This window comes from Erpetoichthys calabaricus, chromosome 5 (assembly GCF_900747795.2).
Source record: "Erpetoichthys calabaricus chromosome 5, fErpCal1.3, whole genome shotgun sequence".
Taxonomy (NCBI): Eukaryota; Metazoa; Chordata; class Cladistia; order Polypteriformes; family Polypteridae; genus Erpetoichthys; species Erpetoichthys calabaricus.
In genome coordinates this window covers 18,975,944-19,003,736 of record NC_041398.2, presented here as the reverse complement: position 1 = coordinate 19,003,736, position 27,793 = coordinate 18,975,944, and the positions used below count along the sequence as shown (strand labels likewise).

General features: G+C 42.9%; 1 protein-coding gene across 3 annotated transcripts; it reads left to right on the top strand.

The window, feature by feature from the left end:
- The first annotated feature begins 247 nt into the window (after positions 1-247).
- On the top strand, positions 248-27,793 carry LOC114641678 (gastrula zinc finger protein XlCGF57.1-like). 3 transcript variants are annotated; one of them, XM_028790700.1, is made up of 4 exons: positions 248-353; positions 4,430-4,461; positions 16,372-16,887; positions 26,096-27,793. In XM_028790700.1, exons 3-4 carry the CDS (start codon positions 16,515-16,517, stop codon positions 27,481-27,483), a joined length of 1,761 nt encoding a protein of 586 aa, XP_028646533.1. In that variant the 5' UTR covers positions 248-353; positions 4,430-4,461; positions 16,372-16,514; the 3' UTR covers positions 27,484-27,793. The 3 variants fall into 3 exon arrangements, with proteins under 3 accessions (XP_028646533.1, XP_051783416.1, XP_028646534.1); XM_051927456.1 differs by having other exon boundaries at positions 254-353; positions 16,377-16,887; XM_028790701.1 differs by lacking the exon at positions 4,430-4,461 and having other exon boundaries at positions 254-353.

Sequence of the window (27,793 nt, the reverse complement as noted above, 5' to 3'; positions counted from 1 at the left end):
TTCCTGCCTTGTGCCCTGTGATGGCTGGGATTAGCTCCAGCAGACCCCCGTGACCCCGTGTTAGGATATAGCGGGTTGGATAATGGATGGATGGATATATAGATAAAGATAAAAATGGGTTTCAAAATAGAGAAAAAAACGAAAACCGTTTACAAATAATCCTCCCTCCAGCCTTTAGATGGCAGTGTTTACTCGACTGGTATCACTTTTCCCGTCGAGTTGCTCTTTGGTGAGTTGTTTTGTTTCTCGTTGTTTGATTCCGCTTGCTGACAGCTCGAATAAGACAAGACACTTGAAAGAAAAGAGAGCAGAAGAAGAAAGATCGGAGAAGAGGAGGAGGATGAGTAGTGTTGGTAAGAAAGAGAGTATCGAGTGGGGAGGGAATACCGCGGCGCATGGAAGAGGAGAGGACGGTGGAGCAGGATGTGGGCGGGAATGTCAGAGAATAGAAGAGCACGAAAACCGTGTGTGGGATATAAAGCAGGAGAGATAGAGAGAGAAAATGAGAAAGACAGACAGAGAAAGAAAGTCTCGTTAGTTTGCACAAGATCGTTTTGGTGCTGAACGGCCGGTTTCCTTCTTCCACATCAACCATAACGTTATATCCGGCCGAGTGTCCGGGCCGCAGGTAAATCGCTCGCTCGTCCCGTCCGTGCTCGTCATTCAGCCCGAGATCAGTGTGCGGAGGATGTCACAAAAATCCAAGACTCCAGGTGTCATAAGAAGTCCCTGCGAATTAACGTTTACAATACGAATAGAGCAGCGGAAGAGCTGCCATGGGGACGTACAGACAGGGCTGGATTAATGGAGTGGCATAAACGGGGACTTCTAAGTGCTGAAACAAATCTTAATGCTTTCAGTTGAAAGGCACAATAAAGACGCCTTTAACTTGCAGTCTGACCCAGTGGAGCTCAAACCAGCGGCGCCTGGAGACGCTTGACGTGGCTGTGACGTCAGGCAGGGCTTCAGTGGCGCCCATCACTTGAACGGCTTTATTCTGCCATTTTGTACCCACGGCGCTGTTACGTTCATTGTCGACATTAAGGCCTTTGTTTAATCTCCCGGCCAGAGCCAGTTCTCGGATTTTTTGCTGCCCAAGGCGAAGTTGTAAATGGTGTCGCACCACCCCGTTTGCTTTGTGAGGGATCACCACTGCCAGACCTGCACATTGAGACCTGGAGATAGGGAAGTATTTAGGACCTCGAATTCACAATTTGAGAATGTTGAGTAACAGCAACATCTGTTTATGAGACTGTCTTGGAAAAATATGCGCTTGAGGGGTTCCATTTCAGAGAGTTATTAGGAATCGGGCTGTTTTAGTGGTCTTTATTTATTGCTTTGAACTTTTCTCCAAAGAAAATTTAGAAAGACACATCCATCCATCCATTTTCCAACCCGCTGAGTCCGAACACAGGGTCACGGGGGTCTGCTGGAGCCAATCCCAGCCAACACAGGGCACAAGGCAGGAAACAATCCCGGGCAGGGTGCCAACCCACCGCACGACACACACAAACACACACACACACCAAGCACACACTAGGGCCAATTCAGAATCACCAATCCACCTAACCTGCATGTCTTTGGACTGTGGGAGGAAACCGGAGCGCCCGGAGGAAACCCACGTAGACACGGGGAGAACATGCAGACTCCACGCAGGGAGGACCCGGGAAGCAAACCGGGGTCTCCGAACTGCGAGGGCAGCAGCGCTACCCACTGCGCCACCGTGCTGCCTCAGAAAGACACAGTTATTGCTAAAACTATGCTTTAATTTTTATAGTTATCTTTTAAAACCACCAGCTTAACATGTGCCTTTTGATGATGGTGACATTCTACATATATACAGTGCACCCCCAAAATTCGTGGGGGTTACGTTCCTAGAGCACCCGCGACTTGTGAAAAACCGTGAATTTTGGATGTGGTTAAAAAAAATGCCTATTTTCATAGTTTAAACCCTAAATATGCTCCCAAACACTTTAATTTAATTTCTAACTTAGCTTAATACATTACCTAAAATAAAGAATGTAAAGGTAAGCCTGTATACTGCACTGCTATGTCTCCCGCAGTGCTAGAATGTAATTACAGATGTTACCGCTATATGTACTGTAATTCATGCAAGCGCATTTTCATTGCCAGAAGCCTTAGAAGGTGCAGGGCATTTCGACGGCATCTTAAGGCTTTAACCCTTAAACTGCCACATACTTGGGTGTTAATGCATCCCTGCACATCAAATACTTTTTTGCTGCACTTTAAGTAAATGTCACAATTAACAAAGAACAAGTGAAATTGTAATGAAACACATTTTTTTTCATGCAAAGAGCATCACAATTACTGCAACACTGATCATTTTACACACTGCTAATGAACTGTAAAAACTATTTTAAAAAATTACTGGAACAATATGTACAAAGTGCAACTGACGCCATGGATGTAAATCACCGAGCCAACTGCGCTTGAACTGGCTGCAGGCAAACACACAGAGGTAAGTGCTGACGCTGGCAGGCTAGTCTTAGTGCGGCTCAAACGTGGGTCACAGAAACACAGGAGATTGTAGAGACAGGAACTTTATTCAAACACTTCAAACAAATAGGTCTCTTTCAGAAGTAAAACGAGCTCAGTATGCAGTTAGTTATCGATTAAAAGAATAGGCAAACATCATAGGGGAGCACAACAGGAGCAGAGGATGTCTGGGGGACGAGAGAGAAACAAAGCAATCAGCCAAAAAGGACACGTGCTGTTCAGGCTTTTAAGTCAGCGGAAAACACAAGAACACTCAGCTGGAGATGTATCATAGTCAATCGGCAGCAAGGAGAAATGAATAATGCTGTAGCGGTCTGGTGCCGCTAAGATTCACACCGTCAATGGTGATTTATTTATTTTTATGGTGGAGATTCCATGGACGCAACCAGTCTTGACCAGACCCGCACGTACTCACAGAGACAAAAACAAAGCAAACCGGTAATCAAACCGCAAATAAAGAATGTAATGAAAACAAATGAAATAAGAAAACAAGGATACCACCCCTGTTCCCCTTACGGCGATTACACATTAAATACAACAAAGCACAAACAAAACACACAGAGTAAAACGTTAATGAAAACGGCAATGGATGAAATGCAATGATGAAAATAGAAAGTCCAGAGATCCGCACGTTGAATGGGAATGTAAAGATAGTCCTACTGCTAGTTCCTGAAATGGTGAAGACAGATGGACGGGTTCAGGAGCGCTCCTTTCTTTGCAGGATGGCCATGAATCCACTTACAGTCCTCATGTACACAGTCAGACGGCAGACAATCCAGACGCATGAAACAATCCAAAACCAAAACGAATAAGTACAGGTAACCCAACAGGAGGCAGAGAGACATGAACTTGAAACACAAATTACAAAAACTTTTTTTTTTCCTTTTGGTCACCGGCCACCTTTTTAAAAGCAGCGCCTTTGACCTCAACAGCCCCAGGACCCTCAGCAGAAGACCAATCAGAGTCACTGCAGGGACTGCTGGGAGTTGCAGTTTCAAATTCTATTGGCTACTTTCACTATCTCAAGCTGCAGTTCTCCCTACAGTACAATATTGCCAAGAAAAAAGGCATAAAAATTGCGGAGGATATTTGCGGTTTCCGCTAACAATTGTTAGTTAGGTTCTAAGGAAAAAATCTGCGAATGACTGAGGCTGCGAACTCTGAAGTGCGACTTCGCGGGGGTCTACTGTATATATATTTTTATACTAACACATTACCATATCATATAAATGTCCTTAGCGTTGAATTTTATTCCAATAAAACATGTAAAAAGCATTGTATTTTTTTAGAATGAAAAATTATATATTTTTTTATTTCTCAAAATATAATAATGATACAAATAACAATGGTAATGATGAACGAAAATAATAATATGAAATGAACAGTAATCCATCCATCCATTATCCAACCCGCTACATTCTAATTACGGGGTCACGGGGGTCTGCTGGAGCCAATCCCAGCCAACACAGGGCGCAAGGCAGGAAAGAAACCCCGGACAGGGTGTCAGCCCACCGCAGGGCGCACACACACACACACACACACACACACACACACACACACACACACAACAGGGACAATTTAGGATCACCAATGCACCTTACCTGCATGTCTTTGGACTGTGGGAGGAAACCCACGCAGACATGGGCAGAACATGCAAACTCCACGCAGGGAGGACCCGGGAAGCGAACCACAAGTCTCCTAACTGCGAGGCAGCAGCACAACCGTGCCGCCCATGAACAATAATAACAAGAGTAATAATAACAGTAATTATAAAACTACTAATGATGCCAAAACAGTATATTATTTCAAAATTAGTCCTTTGTGTGTTAAATCTTAAAGCACAGCCAAAGACACAATCCAGTGTCACATTCGGAACAATAATCCCGTGTTCCTTTTTGATTTTTCTTTCCAGATGTATCAGTTTTTGAACAGCACACTGCACAGGTACGGATTCTGTGTTTTTTTTTTGTTTTGTTTGTTTGTTTGTTGGAGGCATATAATCAATAAAATGTCAACCAATAAGATGTTCTGGATTGATCCATGATGTCCTGGGTCGACCGCATCTCTTGCATGTGGCATGTAAAGTTTGCATGAGATTCAGTTTCGCCAGCTGTTCATTTGTATGACATGAATGCACTCCACTTTTACTGTTCCACAGGATGACAAAATATCTTTATGTAATGTTTCTTTTGTTGCCTACGCATAACAGGATCGAAAGTTCATTCTTGATCCGCACGATCTACGCCGCCCGTCGTGCTATTGTAGTTGACCACAGCACAAGGCTTCGTAACCTGCTTGTTTCCTTTTGCCTGTCTAGTGACCGCAGCTCCATATTTTTGTGATTCCATTTCGGCACAAGCCCTTTACCCTTTTGCCAAGTTAGTAGCGCACCTCGCTGTCATTTAGGCCTGCCAAGTGGGTTGGGATGCACCGTTCCATATGCATCAGTCTTTCAAGATGCCAAATTGCTCTGGCGAAGTATAAAAATTGTCCAGGGCTACACGGTAACCTTAATCCAGCAGAGCATCTATCAAAGTCAGCACCAGTGACATAGCAACGCCGTACTGATCGTATGTCAGATCAAACATTGTCCCTTTCCCTGTGTACAGAACCAAATTCCAAATGTATCCCATTTTAGATTCACAAAGCTCATGAAACTTCATTACAGATCTTGCTCTATTTGATGTGATGTACTGTATCCATGACAGTCAGCCCTTATACAGTAAGCCATGATGCTGACGTCACAATCTGGGATGTAAACGTTCAGAAATTTTGCTACAGTGGCCTGGTATATCTCCCAAATTTTCTTCAGTTTGGATGCTGGATGGTTATTCTCATCAGAGTCTTCATTGTTGGTAAAGTGCAGTTGTGGATGATCAGCCCTGACACAGACAGACACAGAGCTGTCACAAGTAGAAGCGCACAAACGTTTTTGCAGTTAGGTCCATAAATATTTGGACAGAGACAACTTTTTTCTAATTTTGGTTCTGTACATTACCACAATGAATTTGAAATGAAACAACTCAGATGCAGTTGAAGTGCAGACTTTCAGCTTTCATTCAGTGGGGTGAACAAAACGATTGCATAAAAATGTGAGGCAACTAAAGCATTTTTTTAACACAATCCCTTCATTTCAGGGGCTCAAAAGTAATTGGACAAATTAAATAACTGGAAATCAAATGTTCATTTCTAATACTTGGTTGAAAACCCTTTGCTGGCAATGACAGCCTGAAGTCTTGAACTCCTGGACATCACCAGATGCTGGGTTTCCTCCTTTTTAATGCTCTGCCAGGCCTTTCAGTTGCTGTTTGTTTGTGGGCCTTTCTGTCTGAAGTTTAGTCTTCAACAAGTGAAATGCCTGCTCAGTTGGGTTTAGATCAGGTGACTGACTTGGCCATTCAAGAATTTCCCACTTCTTTGCTTTAATAAACTCCGGGGTTGCTTTGGCTGTATGTTTTGGGTCATTGTCCATCTGTATCATGAATCAATATAACTGCTGTATTTAGCTGGATTGGAGCAGACAGTATGTCTCTGAACACCTCAGAATTCATTCAGCTGCTTCTGTCCTGTGTCACATCATCAATAAACACGAGTGTCCCAGTGCCACTGGCAGCCATGCACGCCCAAGCCATCACACTGCCTCCTCCACCGTGTTTTACAGATGATGTGCTATGCTTTGGATAATGAGCTGTTCCACACCTTCTCCATCCTTTTTTCTTGCCATCATTCTGGTAGAGGTTGATCTTGGTTTCATCTGTCCAAAGAATGTTTTTCCAGAACTGTGCTGGCTTATTTAGATGGTCTTTAGCAAAGTCCAATCTCGCCTTTCTATTCTTGAGGCTTATGAGTGTCTTGCACCTTGCAGTGCACCCTCTGTATTTACTTTCATGCAGTCTTCTCTTTATGGTAGACTTGGATATCGATACGCCGACCCCCTGGAGAGTGTTGTTCACTTGGTTGGCTGTTGTGAAGGGGTTTCTCTTCACCATGGAAATGATTCTGCGATCATTCACCAGTGTTGTCTTCCGTGGACGTCCAGGTCTTTTTGCGTTGCTGAGTTCACCAGTGCTTGCTTTCTTTCTCAGGACGTACCAAACTGTAGATTTTGCCACTCGTAATATTGGAGCAATTTCTCAGATGGGTTTTTTCTGTTTTTGCAGCTTAAGGATGGCTTCTGTCACCTGCATGGAGAGCTCCTTTGACCGCATGTTGTCTGTTCACAGCAAAATCTTCCACATGCAAGCACCACACCTCAAATCAACTCCAGGCCTCTTATCTGCTTTGATAATGACATAACGACGGACTTGAACACACCTGCCCATGAAATAGCCAAAGAGTCAATTGTCCAATTACTTTTGAGCCCCTGAAATGAAGAAATTGGGTTCAAAAAATGCTTCAGTTGCCTCACATTTTTATGTAATCGTTTTGTTCACCCCACTGAATTAAAGCTGAACGTTTGCACTTCAACTGCATCTGAGTTGTTTCATTTCAAATTCATTGTGGTAATGTACAGAACCAAAATTAGACAAAAGTTGTCTCTGTCCAAATATTTATGGACCTAACTGTATTTCTTCTTTGGCCTTTACACAACACAGTGCACAAATCACCAACCAAATTGCTCAGTCCCTTTTCTTCTGCCACCTCCATTCCTCTCCTCGCTAGCTCTGTCCTCCACCTCCTGACTCTGGCTCCATGAACGGAGTGAGGTGGCCTCTTTTATACTACACCTGGAAGTTCTCCAGGTGCTCTTAAGTTAACTTCCAGCAGTACTCCCGGGTGTTGTGGAAGTGCTGCATGGGCACCCAGAAGTTCTCCAGGTGCACCCGATCACATTCCAAGACTCCCATACTCTCCAGGCACCCTCTGGTGGTGGGCCCGATGCAATCCAGGGGGGCTGCCCTCTCATGTTCCGGGGGAGGTATTGCTTCTCTCCCGGTCCTTCCATAATAAAGGTGTCCCGGCCAGTCAAGGGCCCCAGTCGTCCGCCACACTAGATATTTCATTATTAGTGAAAACCTACACTCAGATATATTTCTTCAAAGAACGGTTTTGCAATAATTTTGTTCTCAGACCAGTACCATCGCTGTTAAGGTTTAACTACAAGTCCTTGCAATATAAATTAGTCTGAAAAGGCCCTGATATCGTTGGCAGTTACTGGTTCTCTTTGAATGGGAAAACTGCTTAGGTGTACGGTTATTTGCCCAAAAACTGTTCAGAGTAACTATTGGTCTTGACAAGAATTCTGTCGATCACGTCATCACCCAGGAATGAATAGCATCACGTAAGTGAGTGCATCTTGACTGTCAATGTCCTCCTTTAATTCCTGGCTGAACCACAAAGTCAAAACGAGGTGGTGCTGGTTGTTTTTTTTTTTTTGAAGCCGGGTCAACACATGCGTGGGGCAATTTTAGGATTGACCAGAATCACTTTTGGGCTCCCTGTCCGTTTTCAGTTCCACCACGCGAGGACAGGTTCACTTCCTCTTCACTGCTGATGAGAAGCGCCTCGTCATCACTGCTCGTATCACCCGGGCAGCTGAGAAACGTTTCTTACAAGACGGCATTGTTACGGAGGGGGTTACTGATCACACTTACAGGTGAGAGGAGAAGACGCACCAACACCTCTGCACATGTGATGCTCAGACGTGACGCTTACACAAGACCCGCCTGTAACGTTTCACGAGTAGTGCTCAGCGGAGTAGTAGCGGAGTGGTGGCTCTGAGGCTAAGGATCTGCGCTGGTATCCAGAAGGTTGCCGGTTCAAATCCCTGTCACTGCCAAAAGAGATCCTACTCTGCTGGGCCCTTGAGCAAGACCCTTAACCTGTAATTGCTCCAGGGGCGCTGTACAATGGCTGACCCTGCGCTCTGACCCCAAGGGGTATTCGAAAACTAACAAATTCCTAATACAAGAAATTGTATAAGGCGAAATAAAAAACAAAATAAAAAAAAAAATATATATATATATATATATATATATATATATATATATATATATATATATATATTTCTATTGCTCTATTATATTGTAGTTGGGGGGCCAAGCCTTTAGCACCCAACCCTCAGTTGCTGCCCCATGATTTTCTTGATTTTTTTAGAGAAAAGCCAAGCAAAATGACACCTTTTATTGGCTAACTAGAAAGATTACAATATGCAAGCTTTCGAGGCAACTCAGGCCCCTTCTTCAGGCAAGATGTAATCAGGCCTGAAGAAGGGGCCTGAGTTGCCTCGAAAGCTTGCATATTGTAATCTTTCTAGTTAGCCAATAAAAGGTGTCATTTTGCTTGGCTTTTCTCTACATTCATAATGGCTAACACGGTACAACACCCTAGTACTATTGATTTTTTTATAATTTGAAAACGGCATAAGAATCTGAAAATCTAACAACATCACATTAACGTTCGATAGAGCAAAGCCCATCCATCCAACCATCCATTTTCCAACCCGCTGAATCCGAACATAGGGTCACGGGGGTCTGCTGGAGCCAATCCCAGCCAACACAGGGCACAAGGCAGGGAACCAATCCCGGGCAGGGTGCCAACCCACCGCAGGACACACACACACTAGGGCCAATTTAGAATCGCCAATCCACCTAACCTGCATGTGTTTGGACTGTGGGAGGAAACCGGAGCGCCCGGAGGAAACCCACACAGGCACGGGGAGAACATGCAAACTCCACGCAGGGATGACCCGGGAAGCGAACCCAGGTCCCCAGGTCTCCGAACTGCGAGGAAGCAGCGCTACCCACTGCGCCACTGTGCCGCCCCCAGAGCAAAGCCCTTAACCTTCAATTGCTCCAGGGGCGTTGTACAATGGCTGACCCTGCGCTCTGACCCCAAGGGGTATGCAAAAAGATGCATTTCACTGCGTGTTTACCTGTATAACTATGTATGTGACAAATAAATAAAGAATAAAAAATTATACTGATAGCACTTTTACAGCTCGAGTGATTCTCGATTCTACCACTTACACAGGACACATCTGTACAGTTTCCCGAGTGACACAACATTTTTAGAGTAACGCTCGGGGTCTAACGCTAAGGAGGTTAACCTCCATAGTGTTACATTTTTTCCATGAAAAAACTTGTTTGCATTTTTTTGCAAACAAAAATGCAAAGAAGAATCTCAAGTAGAATCTCATCTTTCTACTGTAAAATGTGCAAAACACTAAAAGTACAAAGTCAGCAGTGTAGAAAATATAATAGTGATACAAATCATAATAATCTTATATATAAGACATCAACGCGTGGAAGTGTGTGTGTGTGTCTGTCTGTCCGGCCCGAAGTGAGAGGCAGAGTCGGGGTAAGGGCTCCGCCTCCAAGGAAACAGAAAACTCGCTTAGCCGCTTATAACACAAGCAAGGCGAACACGTCAGCAAAACGAAACCTCAGAAGAAAGACAAAGTCGCTCACCCGCTAACATCGGCAGAACAGTATCCCTTTTACTTTTCCTCCCACCGCTAATGCACAAGTGAGGCGAGCACGTCGGCAAAACGAATCCTCCTAGGAGAGAGATGCCCAGAGTTATTCCTTTCAATTACCTGACATCTCTACATTTTAATCTTCTTTCTGATGATTTCAATAGTTTCTAGTACCCCGGGCTTTTTACAGCACAGGCTTACACAACTAGTAATGAATAATAATAATATTAATAAAAATAATGCTAATACCGTATATACTGTCAAAATGTGTTGTTTGTGTGGGATATCTTGAAGCACGGTGCAGTTCACAATCGGGGACAATAGTTGCACTATTCCTTGCAGATTTTCTTTCCAGACCGATAAGCTTTCTAACAGCCCAAGTGCGATTGACACGGGCGTCGCTTTCAGATTCATCAGAATCCTTTTCGATTTCACTGCCCGTTTCAGTTCCACGGTCTCAAGACAGGTTCACTTGGTCATCATTGCCCGTTTCACTGTGTGAAAATAATCAGCCTTGACACACAGAAAAAAGGTTTGAGGTAGCCACCCGTATACTTAATCCCTGGCTGCAAAAGGGCAAATACATGGAAAGTTGTGAATAAGTGCAAAACAGAACTGAGTACATGTGGAGGTTGTCTTGGTTTTATAGTAGGTCGGCAGAAGTGATGTCATTTGGGGGCCGGAACTGGAAGTGGAGCTCTTGTGGGCTTAACCAGAAATTACATCATGGAGTCAAGAAAAAAATGGAAGCGATGTCTTCAGGGCCAGACTTTCCCATTTTTGATCTGCAAGGATATAAGAGGAAAGATTAGCTCACCCCGCCACCCCCTGGCCTGGCGTGGAATTACCTTTGATTGGTCCCTCTAGCTGTCTCCTATGCGCACGTGTGTGACAACTGTCAAGAGCGTGCAACATCTGCGCTGCTGAAAAATGTTTCTTATGCGACGCCATTATGAGCCTCGGAGAAGGCGTGTCCACACCATTGCCTTGGTAACACTCTGGGTCGCCTCTACCGTTTCCCGAGCAACGCTTGAATCCCTTTCGGTTTCGCTGACCATTTCAGTTTCACTGCCAGAAGACGGAGTCACCCAGCCATCACTGCTGATGAGAAGCGTTTCTTACGAGACTCCACGATGAGGCTAGGAGAAGACACATTTGAAACGCTTAGTTAAGACACGCCTGTACCGTTGCCCCAGCAATGCTCGGCACTAACGCCGTTGCCACTTTTACAGCCCAAGTAATCTTTGGGTCTAACACTCACACGAGGCATGTCTATACAGTTGCCCGAGTGACGCACGAGTCTAACACTATGAAGGTTAATGTTAGCCCTGACATCATTTCATCTGGAGTGTATTGACGATATCAAACCTCTGGATGATACAAAATATCTTCCAACTAAATGAAAATAAAACTGAGGTCATTATCTTTGGCCTTCTTTTCTCTGCTAATGATATTGGCACTTATTTAGTCCCGCTGAGGGCAAAAATTTGTAATGATGTCAGGAACCTGGGTATCATTTTTGACAGACTAATCTCTGTGGTAGTAAAATCCAGCTTTGGCCAACTGAGGAGAATTTCAAAGTTAAAATCCTTCCTTTCTCAGAAGGATTTGGCAACAGTGAACCGTGATTTTATTACATCTCCGCACAATCGTATGTACGATTGCCCAAATTTGGCCTCCTGCGCCTTCAGTTGGTACAGAATGCAGCTGCTAGATTTCTGTCCAGCACTAATAGAAGAGAGCATATCTTGCCCGTACTGGCCTCCCTCCATTGGCTGCCGGTGAGATTTTGGATTGACTTCAAGGTTTTATTGAGGCCTTGAAGGCCTTGCATGGTTTCGCCCCTAAATATATCTGCGATCTCCTTCATCCCCTCTTGAGAAAAAAAGATTTGAGGTCATCTCCTCTATTACCTCTTGCAGTTTATACATCATTACTAAAGTTTACTTCAGTTCTTGCTCCAAGACTTTGGAATGACCTCCTGTTCCATATCAGATCTTCTTCAACTGAGGTTTTTAAGAATCGGTTAGAAACCCACTTTTTCTCCTCCGCCTTCTATGGTGGGTGAGGTCATTGGGAGGGGAAGGATAGATATTCAATCGTTTTGATCAACTTCTTCTTTTTTTCAGCTGCTCCTGTTAGGAATCACCACAGTGGATCATCTTCTTCCATCTCTTCTTGTCCTATGCATCTTGCTGTGTTACACCCATCACCTGTATGTTCTCTCTCACCACATCCATAAACCTTCTCTTAGGTCTTCCTCTGTTCCTATTGCCAGGCAGCTCTATCCTTAGCACCCTTCTCCCAATATACCCAGCATCTCTTCAATGCACATGTCCAAACCAATGCAATCTCGCCTCTCTAACTTTGTCTCCAAACCGTCCAACCTGAGCCGACCCTCTAATGGACAGGATTAGAAATGAGTGCATCCTCGTCACACCCAATGCAAAGCTTAATATCTTTACCTCTGCAATCTCCTTCATCCCCTCTCGGTAACAAGAGATTTGAGGTCATCTTGTCAGTTACCTCTTGGAGTTCCTACATCGTGGCTAAACTTTAAGGGTGAGAGGGCCTTTTCAGTTATTGCTCCAAGACTTTGGAATGACCTCCTGCTCCATATCAGATCTGCTTCTTCGACTGAGGTTTTTAAGACTCTTAAAATCCCACTTTTTCTCCTCCGCCTTCTACAGTTGGGTGAGGTTGACGGGAGTGGGAGGATAGATATTACAGTACATTGTTTTAATCAAAGTCTTCTTCTTCCTCTTTTTTCTGCTCCCATTAAGGGTTCACCATAGCAGATCATCTTTTTCCATCTCTTCCTGTCCTCTGTGTCTTCCTCTGTCACACCCATCACCTGCATGTCCTCTCTCACCACATCCATAAACCTCCTGTTAGGCCTTTCTCTTTTCCTCTTCTCTGTCAGCTCTATCCATATCACCCTTCTCCGAATAAACCCAACATCTCTCCTCCCCACATGTCCAAATCAACACAATCTCACCTCTCTGACTTTGTCTTCAAACCATCCAACCTTCTAATGTCCTCATTTCTAATCCTCTCCATCCTCGTCACACCCAATGCAAATCTTAGCATCTTCAACTCTGCCAGCTCTGTCTCCTTCTTTCTGGTCAGTGCCACCGTCTCCAGCCCATATAACATAGCTGGTCTCACTACTGTCCTGTAGACCTTCCCTTTCACTCTTGCTGATACTCGTCTGTCACAAATCACTCCTGACACTCTTCTCCACCCATTCCACCCTGCCTGCACTCTCTTCTTCACCTCTCTTCCACAATCCCCATTACTCTGTACTGTTGATCCCAAGTATTTAAACTCATCCACCTTCACCAATTCGATTCCTTGCATCCTCACCACCATTCCACTGACTTCCCTCTCATTCACACACATGTATTCTGTCTTGGTGGTCCTACTGACCTTCATTCTTCTCCTCTCTAGAGCATATCTCCGCCTCTCCAGGGTCTCCTCAACCTGCTCCCTACTCTCACTACAGATCACAATATCATCAGCAAACATCATAGACCAGAGGGACTCCTGTCTAATCTCATCTGTCAAACTTGTCCATCACCTTTGCAAATAAGAAAGGGCTCAGAGCCGAGCCGTGATGTAATCCCACCTCCGTCACTCCTACCACAGACCTCACCACTGTCTCACTTCCCTCGTACATATCCTGTACAACTCTTACATACAGTGGTGTGAAAAACTATTTGCCCCCTTCCTGATTTCTTATTCTTTTGCATGTTTGTCACACAAAATGTTTCTTATCATCAAACACATTTAACCATTAGTCAAATATAACACAAGTAAACACAAAATGCAGTTTGTAAATGGTGGTTTTTATTATTTAGGGAGAAAAAAAAATCCAAACCTACATGGCCCTGTGTGAAAAAGTAATTGCCCCCTGAACCTAATAACTGGTTGGGCCACCCTTAGCAGCAATAACTGCAATCAAGCGTTTGCGATAACTTGCAATGAGTCTGTTACAGTGTTCTGGAGGAATTTTGGCCCACTCATCTTTGCAAAATTGTTGTAATTCAGCTTTATTTGAGGGTTTTCTAGCATGAACCGCCTTTTTAAGGTCATGCCATAGCATCTCAATTGGATTCAGGTCAGGACTTTGACTAGGCCACTCCAAAGTCTTCATTTTGTTTTTCTTCAGCCATTCAGAGGTGGATTTGCTGGTGTGTTTTCTCGGATGAGTCGTCTCTGCGCTCTTGGGGTAATTTTGGTCGGCCGGCCACTCCTGGGAAGGTTCACCACTCTTCCATGTTTTTGCCATTTGTGGATAATGGCTCTCACTGTGGTTCGCTGGAGTCCCAAAGCTTTAGAAATGGCTTTATAACCTTTACCAGACTGATAGATCTCAATTACTTCTGTTCTCATTTGTTCCTGAATTTCTTTGGATCTTGGCATGATGTCTAGCTTTTGAGGTGCTTTTGGTCTACTTCTCTGTGTCAGGCAGCTCCTATTTCAGTGATTTCTTGATTGAAACAGGTGTGGCAGTAATCAGGCCTGGGGGTGGCTACGGAAATTGAACTCAGGTGTGATACACCACAGTTAGGTTATTTTTTAACAAGGGGGCAACTACTTTTTCACACAGGGCCATGTAGGTTTGGATTTTTTTTCTCCCTAAATAATAAACACCATCATTTAAAAACTGCATTTTGTGTTTACTTGTGTTATATTTGACTAATGGTGAAATGTGTTTGATGATCAGAAACATTTTGTGTGACAAACATGCAAAAGAATAAGAAATCAGGAAGGGGGCAAATAGTTTTTCACACCACTGTACTTCTCTGCCACTCCTGCCTTCCTCATACAATACCACAGCTCCTCTCGAGTCACCCTGTCATATGCTTTCTTTACCTCTCCAGGGTCTCCTCGACCTGCTCCCTACTATCGCTACAGATCACAATGTCCTCGGGCAACATCACAGTCCACGGGGACTCCTGTCTAATCTCGTCTGTCAACCTGTCCATCACCATTGCAAATAAGAAAGGGCTCAGAGCCGATCCCTGATGTAATCCCACCTCCGTCACTCCTACCACAGACCTCACCACTGTCACACTTCCCTCATACATATCCTGCACAACTCTTACATACTTCTCTGCCACTTCCGACTTCCTCATACAATACCACAGCTCCTCTCGAGTCACCCTGTCATATGCTTTCTTTACCTTTCCAGGGTCTCCTCGTCCTGCTCCCTACTCTCGCTACAGATCACATTGTCCTCGGCAAACATCATAGTCCACGGGGACTCCTGTCTAATCTCATCTGTCAATGGTTTTATAAAATGTATTGTTTTATAGTAGCACTCTGGTATAACTTCTATTGTTTTTAAAGATGCTTTATAAATAAATTTGACTGATTGATTGATTGATTGATTGATTGATTGATTGATAAGAAATGTTTGTTTCATTAATCTGTTGACACAGAAGACTGAAATTTTCTATGCTGTTTAGTTTGGTTTTTTTTTTTTTGTTATGTCTTATTAATTAAACCAAATTTCTTTTCCCCTTTGACTGCAGTTTGGTTTGTTATGGTGCGAATTGTTAAATAAATTAAACAAAATGTTAAATGGCAGTGATGAGTTTGTCCCCACTCTTGCACGAAAACATGGCATAAGCCACATTCCATTCACGAAAGTTGGAATTTATAATATGCTGACAGATTTATATCACTTTAGAAACCTGGGTTGGAATGCACCTATTTTTGGTATGTAAGCTTTATCTCGATTGTTTAGGAATGGCTTCAATATTCTAAATATTCAAAAAGAGCATAGCACATTCTCCCCTCTTTACATTTACTTTATTCATTAATTAAATAATTAATATTTTGTGGGCCGGAAGTAGTCCGCGTGCCACCAGTTGATTTTTTTCATCTTATACAATTTCTTATATTAGGAAGTTGTTAGTTTTCACATACTCCTTGGGGTCAAACATTGTACAGAGCCCCTGGAGGAATTGAAGAATGAGGGCCTCGCTCAAGGGCCCAGCAGAGTAGGATCCCCTTTGTCAGTAACGGGGATTCGAACCGGCAACCTTCCGGATACCAGCGCAGATTCTTAGCCAGCCTCAGAGGAAGTAGCCCCTGGGCCACCAGTTGATATTCTGTTTTCTCCTTTCCCTTGTGGTATTGCTGCTGTTCACATTTTTCTTTTTTCATCCCCACAATTTTGAGTCATCTGACCTAACGGCGGGTGGGTTAACAGTTGGACCTTTTCTTTCTATCAAGTAGGTTTTCACTCCAAATCTTCTGAGATCTTCTTAGGTGAACAGGTTGGCTTCACAGCATCTCCAATCTCACATTGCTAACTAACTTAAGCTGGTAGTTTTCTGTGTCTGTTACAGACTAGAAGTTTACCCTGAACTGTGTTTCTTTTTTTTGGTGACTCTGAAGCAATTCTGTCCTTTTTATTTTGACAGAGTAGAAGGAGACCCTTTCCCTGTTCTCATAGTCATGCAGTGAGGTGTCAAATGGCACCCAAGCCAGAGCTGTGCCTGTGAGAAACGAATCTTAGAAGAAAAGACCAGACACTTGCGGGGAGAGAAGAGTTTTACACGGAACAATGACTTCAGTCAAAGAGGATGTTGTGGATGAAAAACTGGCACACATTAAACAAGAGGACTTGTGTGTGAAGGTGGAGGATTGTGAAGAAGCAATTTCAGTTTTCAAAGAGGAAGAGTCCACGGGTGAGATTATTGAAGCTAAAGTTGAGAATGGGGAAGATATCTCCATTAGTCTTAAGCTGCAAAACCATGAAATCAGGAGCATCTCCAAACAAGAGATTTGTGAAGAATCTCCTTCCAGTTTACAGCCCTGGGTCAGGAATACGGGACACCGGAGTTCTACGAAACTGAAATCTGAATTTGAAGAGGATATCGATGAAGGAAACGGGAGGAATGGAGAAGAGCAGCAGTCAGCGAGGAGTGTGGGAAGAAGTAAGTAATGTGATTTACCTCCTTGACGTTAACCCTGAGCATGACTTGGGCTCAGTATTCAATGTACCCTAAGTTCTTGTCTATAAGCCGCGGCTTATCTAAGGAAAAAAGTTGTGAAAATGAAAAAATAGAATATCGGCTTATACATAAGTCCGGCTTATACACAAAATCAATTTATTAAAAAATGTTATACATTTTTAAAAATTAATTTTTATTAATCAAAGCCATCAAATTCTTCATCAGATTCAGTATTAAAGAGATCAAACATCTCGTTAAAAGATTCTGGAATTTCAGATTCGATTTGATCTTCGGATTCTTCTTCAGATTCTTCTTCACTATCAGTGGCACGAGATATCACAGTAGTTAGCACTTCGGTTGGATATTCGCAGATATTCGCGGCTTTAAATCCATTTTTAATGCAATCCGCGGTTACTTCACTCCAACATTCGTCGATCCATTGACATACTTCAGCATAAGAGGCCCTTTTGATTGATCCAGACTTAGTGAATGAATGGTAACCATTGACCATCCAGTCCTCCCATTTCTCACGCATTTTGATTTTAAAAGATTTATTAACGCTTAGATCCAGTGGCTGTAATTTAGATGTCAGTCCTCCAGGAATAACAGCCAATTGTGAATACTTTTTCACCTTTTCTTTGACTTCTTCTGTGATGTGAGGTCGAGCCGAATCGTATATTAAAACTGATTTCTAGCAAAAAAATGAATTCTTGCGTTTACGCCAAATGTTTTCTAACCAATAGCTGACCATATCCGCGTCAACCCATCCCTTTTCGTTTGCTGTGACAACAACTCCTTTAGGGAAGACATCTTTAGGAATAGTTTTTCGTTTGAAAATCACTAAAGGTTTGCATTTTCCACCATCGGCTGTAGCACACAAGACAACAGTAAAATTGCACTTTTCATTGCCAGTGGTAGTGATTCTGACATCAGTTGATCCCTTTGTCTCAACTGTGAAACCACTGGGCATATCGAAACTGATGGAGACCTCATCCATATTCCCGATGTGTTCGAAATTGACTCCATTGATCGCATTTTTGACAAAAACCCCAAAGACAGCCATTTTCTCTTCCCAATCCTGTGGTAACTTCTGTCCAATAGATGTAATGGCTCTTACAGATAAGTTGTGTCTTTTCATGAACAGAAAACACTAACATTTGCTGCCTTTGAAGTCATTGATTTTTAAATGTTTTGCCAATTCTTTTGCTTTCAAACGAATTCCAGTGGTCGACACTCTTCTATTTTCATTGCGTCTGGAGATAATCCATGTCTTCAATTGTGACTCCAATTCCGGCCAAAACTCTTTTCGGGACTGACGGCAGCGCTTCTTCGGATGCATTGCTTTTATAACAGGCTTTTGTTTTTTCCATCGCCGGATGTTTGACTCGTCTGTTCTGAACTCTTTAGCTGCTGCCGCCGCATTGCCATACTTTTCGGCATAGCTCACCGCTTCAAGTTTTCGATGATTGGGATAAGATTTTCGAGTCTTCTTTACATTATCCATTTTAACAAATTTCACAAAACAAAAATTTAACAAAATCACAATTTAAATGACCGCTACGCGCGTGTGTTGACTCGGCGATGCCCAGAGCAGAAAGAACGCGCTCCGGCCGCTCCAACCGCGCCATGCGGGGAGTGAGAGAGACGCCAATATCTCACACTCTCTCCCCCCTTAAAGAAATTAAATGGGTGCGAGTGAGACCACTGACCTCCCTCCCTTCTATTAGTTATAGGTTATAGTACGTTCGGCTTATCCATGAGTCCGGCTTATCTATGAAAAGATTTTATTTTAAAAATTCGTATGATTTTTGGTCTCCGGCTTATACATGAGTCCGGCTTATAGACAAGAACTAAGGGTAATTGTGGTTAACCATGAGTCAGATTTGTGTGATGTGCTTTACGTTTTTAACTTCCTTAGCATTACATTTTTTTTTCCTTCAAAAGAAATAGGTAATAAACGTTACATTTTTTGGCTTGAAAAATTACATATTTATTAAATCACATCTTTCTACTGTGAAACATTCCATACACTAAAAGTATGGAAAGTGTAGAAAGCTTAATAATAATAAATAGTAATAATCATTATTACTGTATTTATGAACCATACACATGTGAGTGACATGAGTGTTTGGTTTCGCTGACCATTTTAGTTTCACTACGTGAAGACAGAGTCGCCTCGTCATCACTGCTGATAAGAAGCGTTTCTTATGAGACACCATTTTGAGGGCAGGAGAAGACACGTTTGAAACGCTTGGGCCTGCCATCTAGTGGATGTAAAAACATCATACTTCAAAACAATAGCTGAATATGTCTGTGCTTTTTGTGACTCTAAGGTACAGTGCATCCGGAAAGTATTCACAGCGCATCACTTTTTCCACCTTTTGTTATGTTACAGCCTTATTTCAAAATGGATTAAATTCATTTTTTTCCTCAGAATTCTACACACAACACCCCATAATGACAATGTGAAAAAAGTTTGAGATTTTTGCTAATTTATTAAAAATAAAAAAATTGAGAAATCCCATGTACATAAGTATTCACAGCCTTTGCCGTGAAGCTCGAAATTGAGCTCAGGTCCATCCTGTTTCCCTGATCATCCTTGAGATGTTTCTGCAGCTTCATTGGAGTCCACCTGTGGTAAATTCAGTTGACTGGACATGATTTGGAAAAGCACACACCTGTCTATATAAGGTCCCACAGTCGACAGTTCATGTCAGAGCACAAACTAAGCATGAAGTCAAAGGAATTGTCTGTAGACCTCCGAGACAGGATTGTCTTGAGGTACAAATATGGGGAAGGTTACAGAAAAATTTCTGCTGCTTTGAAGGTCCCAATGAGCACAGTGGGCTCCATCATCCATAAGTGGAAGAAGTTCGAAACCACCAGGACTCTTCCTAGAGCTGGCCGGCCATCTAAACTGAGTGATCGGGGGAGAAGGGCCTTAGTCAGGGAGGTGACCAAGAACCCGATGGTCACTCTGTCAGAGCTCCAGAGGTCATCTGTGGAGAGAGGAGAACCTTCTAGAAGGACAACCATCTCTGCAGCAATCCATCAATCAGGCCTGTATGGTAGAGTGGCCAGACGGAAGCCACTCCTTAGTAAAAGGCACATGGCAGCCCATCTGGAGTTTGCCAAAAGGCACCTGAAGGACTCTCAGACCATGAGAAAGAAAATTAAATTAAAATTGTTCAGGCCACAGACATGCCACCCTCTCATGTGCAAGCAACAGAAAAACAAAGTGAACAAAGAAGCACACTTCTGCTATCCTGATGGCAACACCGGGCTATGCATTGGTCACTGTCTCAAAACACGTCACACAAAGGATGTGCGCTAAAATGTCCATCAGTACAGTAAAGGCCAATACACTGTTACACATAATATTTTTATTATTGGGGAAAAAAAAATCAACGTTTTTATGGGGGTAAAAATAGTGCTGAGGAGGTTAAATATAAAAGAAAGTGTCACTCTAGCGGTGTTTGTCTTGGTGCATTTCGTAGATATAAGCACAGAGACGAGCTGCCCGAGCGCATAATAACTAACAATAACCGACGTAGCAGGTAAGAAGATTTCTGTGTAGCCAAAAAAGCTGAAAGGGTCCAGCTCAAGACTTTCTCATATAAAGTTGTAAAACATCACCCACATTAGGTTGAATGAAATACAGTGGTGTGAAAAACTATTTGCCCCCTTCCTGATTTCTTATTCTTTTGCATGTTTGTCACACAAAATGTTTCTGATCATCAAACACATTTAACCATTAGTCAAATATAACACAAGTAAACACAAAATGCAGTTTGTAAATGGTGGTTTTTATTATTTAGGGAAAAAAAAAAAATCCAAACCTACATGGCCCTGTGTGAAAAAGTAATTGCCCCCTGAACCTAATAACTGGTTGGGCCACCCTTAGCAGCAATAACTGCAATCAAGCGTTTGCGATAACTTGCAATGAGTCTTTTACAGCGCTCTGGAGGAATTTTGGCCCACTCATCTTTGCAAAATTGTTGTAATTCAGCTTTATTTGAGGGTTTTCTAGCATGAACCGCCTTTTTAAGGTCATGCCATAGCATCTCAATTGGATTCAGGTCAGGACTTTGACTAGGCCACTCCAAAGTCTTCATTTTGTTTTTCTTCAGCCATTCAGAGGTGGATTTGCTGGTGTGTTTTGGGTCATTGTCCTGTTGCAGCAACCCAAGATCGCTTCAGCTTGAGTTGACAAACAGATGGCCGGACATTCTCCTTCAGGATTTTTTGGTAGACAGTAGAATTCATGGTTCCATCTATCACAGCAAGCCTTCCAGGTCCTGAAGCAGCAAAACAACCCCAGACCATCACACTACCACCACCATATTTTACTGTTGGTATGATGTTCTTTTTCTGAAATGCTGTGTTCCTTTTACGCCAGATGTAACGGGACATTTGCCTTCCAAAAAGTTCAACTTTTGTCTCATCAGTCCACAAGGTATTTTCCCAAAAGTCTTGGCAATCATTGAGATGTTTCTTAGCAAAATTGAGACGAGCCCTAATGTTCTTTTTGCTTAACAGTGGTTTGCGTCTTGGAAATCTGCCATGCAGGCCGTTTTTGCCCAGTCTCTTTCTTATGGTGGAGTCGTGAACACTGACCTTAATTGAGGCAAGTGATGCCTGCAGTTCTTTAGACGTTGTCCTGGGGTCTTTTGTGACCTCTCGGATGAGTCGTCTCTGCGCTCTTGGGGTAATTTTGGTCGGCCGGCCACTCCTGGGAAGGTTCACCACTGTTCCATGTTTTTGCCATTTGTGGATAATGGCTCTCACTGTGGTTCGCTGGAGTCCCAAAGCTTTAGAAATGGCTTTATAACCTTTACCAGACTGATAGATCTCAATTACTTCTGTTCTCATTTGTTCCTGAATTTCTTTGGATCTTGGCATGATGTCTAGCTTTTGAGGTGCTTTTGGTCTACTTCTCTGTGTCAGGCAGCTCCTATTTAAGTAATTTCTTGATTGAAACAGGTGTGGCAGTAATCAGGCCTGGGGGTGGCTACGGAAATTGAACTCAGGTGTGATACACCACAGTTAGGTTATTTTTTAACAAGGGGGCAATTACTTTTTCACACAGGGCCATGTAGGTTTGGATTTTTTTTTCTCCCTAAATAATAAAAACCACCATTTACAAACTGCATTTTGTGTTTACTTGTGTTATATTTGACTAATGGTTAAATGTGTTTGATGATCAGAAACATTTTGTGTGACAAACATGCAAAAGAATAAGAAATCAAGAAGGGGGCAAATAGTTTTTCACACCACTGTATGAGAATCATACCTTAAAAATACAGTCATATGAAAAAGTTTGGTACCCCCTCTTAATTCTTTGGATTTTTCTTTATCATTGGCTGAGCTTTCAAAGTAGCAACTTCCTTTTAATATCTGACATGCCTTATGGACACAGTAGTATTTCAGCAGTGACATTAAGTTTATTGGATTAACAGAAAATATGAAATATGCATCATAACAAAATTAGACAGGTGCATAAATGTGGGCCCCCCAACAGAGATATGACATCAATACTTAGCTGAGCCTCCTTTGCAAATCTAACAGCCTTTAGACCCTGTCCTCCTATAGCCTTTGATGAGTGTCTGGATTCTGGATGGAGGTATTGTTGACCATTCTTCATACACAATCTCTCCAGTTCACTTCAATTTGATGGACAGCCTGCTTCAAATCATCCCATAGATTTTCGATGATATTCAAGTCAGGGGACTGTGATGGCCATTCCAGAACATTGCACTTCTCCCTCTGTATGAATGCCTTTGTAGATTTCCAACTGTGTTTTGGGTCATTGTCTTGTTGGAATATCCAACCCCTGAGTAACTTCAACTTTGTGACTGATGCTTGAACATTATCCTGAAGAGTTTGTTGATATTGGGTTGAATTCATCAGACCCTCAACTTTAACAAGGGCCCCAGTCCGTGAACTCGCCACACAGCCCCACAGCATGATGGAACCTCCACCAAATTTGACAGGAGGTAGCAGGTGTTTTTCTTGGAATGCGGTGTTGTTCTTCCACCATGCAAAGCGCTTTTTGTTCTGACCAAATAACTCCATTTTTGTCTCATCAGTCCAAAGCACTTTGTTCCACAATGAATCTGGCTTGTCTAAATGAGCACTGGCATACAACAAGTGACTGTTTGTGGCGTGAGTACAGAAAGGGCTTCTTTCTCATCACCCTGCCATACAGATGTTCTTTGTGCAAATTGTGCTGAATTGTAGAACGATGTACAGATACACCATCTGCAGCCAGATGTTCTTGCAGGTCTTTGGAGGTGATCTGTGGGTTGTTTGTCACCATTCTCACAATCCTGCTCATATGCCGCTCCTGTATTTTTCTTGGCCTGCCAGACCTGCTGGGTTTAACAGCAACTGTGCCTGTGGCCTTCCATTTCCTGATTCCATTCCTTACAGTTGAAACTGACAGTTTAAACCTCTGAGATGGCTTTTTGTAGCCTTCCCCTAAACCAGGAGACTCAACAATCTTTGTTTTCAGATCTTTTGAGAGTTGCTTTGAAGATCCCATGCTGTCTGTCACTCTTCAGAGGAGAGTCAAAGGGAAACACAACTTGTAATTGACCACCTTAAATACCTTTATATCTCATGATTGGACACACCTGTCTATGAAGTTCAAGGCTTAACAAGCTCATCCAACCAATTTGGTGTTACAAGTAATCAGCATTGAGCAGTGACAGGCATTCAAATCAGCACAATGACAAGGGGACCCACATTTGTGCACAGCCAGTTTTTCACATTTGATTTCATTTCATACAACTAAATGCTGCTGCACTAAAAATCTTTGTTTGGAAAACACCGCAGTACTCAGATGTTCCTAGGAAATGAAAGACAGACCACTGTTATCTTTTATGTTGAAAGGAGAGTAGATTATTATGCAGGCTGAGAGGGGTTCCCAAACTTTTTCACATAACTGTATCTACAGTAGTGGCCAAAGGTATTGGCAGTGACATAAATGTTGCGTCTTGCAAAATTTGCGGCTTCAGTTTCTGTGGTGGCAATTCCCATTGTTCGGATGTTATTGATCAGAGTGATCAGATGCATTTTAATTCATTGCGTAAAAAGTTCACTTTATCACAAAAACCCATTTGTCATTTATTTTGTTGCTGGAACAAAATGATCCGCTAACAGTGCCCAGCCAGTGCCAGCAAAAACAGGTCACTAATTAAGAAAAGGGTTTGAGTGAAAACCTGCAGCCACTGCAGCCCTCCAGGACTGGAGTTTGAGATCCCTGAATTAAGGGGTCTGAGTATTCAAGAGCAAGTCAATTAAAAGGAATGTAAAAGGAGTTAATTAGCAGCAAAAACAGGTCACTCATTAAGAAAAGGGTTAGAATGAAAGCCACTGCGGCCCTCCAGGACCGGAGTTGGAGAACCCTGGCATTGTACTATCTATCTATCTATCTATCTATCTATCTATCTATCTATCTATCTATCTATCTATCTATCTATCTATCTATCTATCTATCTATCTATCTATCTATCTATCTATCTATCTAACCGATTATTTGGTTATTGCTGCTACCTGTTGCACTTCCCTTTTATGGTGTTTGAAAGTTTATGCCACCATTTATAAAGTATATTTTTTGTTAAAAAAATTGATAGATTTTTTTCAACTTCCTGTACTGTCATTTATATACATCATTTTAATGCAGATCTAAATACTCTATAAGAGAAATGTCTGTCCTTCTTTTTGATGGATAGAACATGTATATTGAGTTAAGTGTGAAGAATCTGTGGCCAGTTAAATCAAAGTAGCAGGAAATGACCAAAGCAGAGGCTGAGTTTAGCGGGTTAAAGAAGAATTGGAGTCTCCTGAGGAAAACTCGTGCAGATACACAGAAAACATGTGGAGTCCTTGTGGACAACCTCTGGGTGCACAATGTTCTTCATACTGGAGAGAAACCATACAGCTGTTCCGAATGTGGTAAAGGATTTTCACTTTTAGGTAGGCTTCAGAATGCTGGACCCCTCAGGCAGCATAGAAAACCAAACTGAACTGCAGAAACTCCAGTTGCCATTCATCAACTGCTGCAAGCACACTTTATGGTGACTCCACAAAATGTCGACTGGCTGTGTTAAACACAGGGCCATACTAATATAAGAGAAGATATACCTGTATTTATCCATCCATCCATCTATCTTCCAACCTGCTGAATCCGAACACAGGGTCACAGGGGACTGCTGAAGCCAATCCCAGCCAACACAGGGCGCAAGGCAGGGAACCAATCCCGGGCAGGGTGCCAACCCACTGCAGGACACACACACACACACACACATTAGGGCCAATTTAGAATCGCCAATGCACCTAACCTGCATGTCTTTGGACTGCAGGAGGAAACCGGAATACCTGGAGGAAACCCACGCAGACACAGAAAGAACATGCAAACTCCACGCAGGGAGGACCCAGGAAGCGAACCCAGGTCTCCTAACTGCGAGGCAGCAGCGCTACCACTGCGCCACTGTACCGCCCTAGCTGTATTTATTTATTTTTTAAGTTATCGCAATAGCAAGAAAGATGAGAAAACCTTAATTCACATGCCGGACTACCATTACTGAAGGTCATCTGCCCACCCATTCCTGCTTTATGAAGAGAAAGTCAACAAAATGAGACAATGTTCTGGAGCCAAGTCCATCATTATTAAAGACGTCGTGTCCACTGCAGGGTCAGGATGAGGAGGACAGACATGAGATTTTAGAAAATGAGGATTAGTTAGAGCAGTGAAAATAACAGAGAAGGAGAGGGCAGCCATAACCACTGGATGTAAAGGAGCTTGCACTTGAGTTTGCTTGAATTCACATGACCGACACACTTCATCAGCTGCCATGCATCCATTTTCTTCACCTGGAGTTTTTGAGACATCATCCTGAGAATGAATGCCAGTCGTCTAGAGGACACACTGGTGCACACATCCACACTCAGTCACACCAGAGGGTGATTAACACAGCAGGCCCATCTGTGGGATAGGAGTGGAAGAGGGAGAAACTGAATGGGCAGGAGGTAAGCAGTCAAGGTCCACACACACAGTGGATAGAGTAGAAATGAAACTGAGTGTTGAGGCAGGAACACCAACCAGTTTGACAGATAGAAGTTTTATAATGATTTATATATCAAACAAATGACTAAACTTTTTTCTTTTTTTTTTTAATTACTGCAGATTTCCAGGAGAACTACAATTTATCTACGTCTTCATTTGCTCAGACTTCTCTTCGGAGCAGACTACAACACAAACAGGACAAGAAGAATATGAGGAAGCCAACAAGAGGATCAAAGAATTTGGCAGCGGCCACTTTGCAGTGCAGTTCTCCTCAGGCAGGAGTCATTGACACCGATCAGCAACAAATTCATAAAACAGACCCAGAGGCTTTATATGAAGATGAGTCAACTCATTCACTTCAAAAACCACCTGCATGTTCTGAGTGTGGCAAACAATTTCTACATCGAAACAGTCTATACAGACATAAAAGAATTCACACTGGAGAAAACCCCCCATGCTGCACAGAGTGTGGCAAACAATTCCCCAGCAGCATTGCTCTTCAGCAGCACACCCGTGTTCATACTGGAGAGAAGCCATACAGCTGTTCCGAATGTGGTAAAGGATTCTCATTTTTAGGTAGGCTTCATATCCACTCGAGAATTCACAGCGGAGAGAAGCCGTATTGCTGTAGTGAATGTGGCAGACGTTTTGTACGAAGAAGCGGCCTACGGAGTCACATCAGAATTCACACCGGAGAGAAACCTCACTGTTGTTCAGAATGTGGCAAACGATTCTCTGATGGTAGCGCTCTAAAGAGGCACACGCGAGTGCACACTGGAGAAAAGCCATATGTCTGTTCTGAATGTGGCAAAGGATTTGCTGACAGTGGCAATCTTCAGAAGCATGCTCGAATTCACGCTACAGCAAAGCCATATTGTTGTTCTGAATGCGGCAAACGATTCAGTGATACAAGTGCTCTTCACAGCCACACAAGATGTCACACTAGAGAAAAGAAAACCTATTGCTGTTTAGAATGTGGCAAACAATGTCCTTCACCTAGCAGTCTCCAAAGACATATGCGAGTTCATAACGGAGAAAGGCCATACTGCTGTTCAGAATGTAGTAAAGGGTTCACTGATATCGGCGCTCTTCAGCAGCACATACGAATTCATACTGGAGAGAAGCCATATTGCTGTTCTGAATGCGGCAAACGATTCTCAGCCAGTAGCTCTCTACGACAGCACACACGGACCCATACTGGAGAGAAGCCGTATTGCTGTCCTGAATGTGGCAAAAGATTTTCAGAAAGAAGAAGCCTTAACCACCACTCAGACATTCATGCTAGAGAGAAAAGAATCAGATTGAAGCTAGGTGTGAAAAAACAACCACTGATACTGTGCCGGGGTGCCGAGGTTAACAATTCTGGTCAAACAAAACTTCCAGGAATTCTTCTGTCTGTACCGATTACCATCACTCTGTGCAAACTGCAAGATGAGGCGTCATCAGGGGCGATTCAGGTGCAGCAGCAAGGCCTTGCTGTAAATTTACAGAAACAAAGTTTAGGTTAATGCAACAGAAATGTGCTGCCTGCAGTGTGACCGTTAGCCCACGAAGCCCATTTGGAGAAATTCACCCTGAGAGAGTCCTCATTGGTGTTCCGAATGTGGGGAAGCGATTCTTACAAAAAGGTACACTTCTACAGCACGTGAGAATTCAGACTGTGCTCAGAACAGCTCCATGATTTTCTCCATAGCTCAACAATTAGTTAATGAACTGATATTATTAGGTTCCATTAATGTTTTTTCTGTCTTTCTAAACTAACCTGTGTCATTCTGTCTACTCATTATGTAATGTAATAAAGTTTGTGTTTTTGTTTTA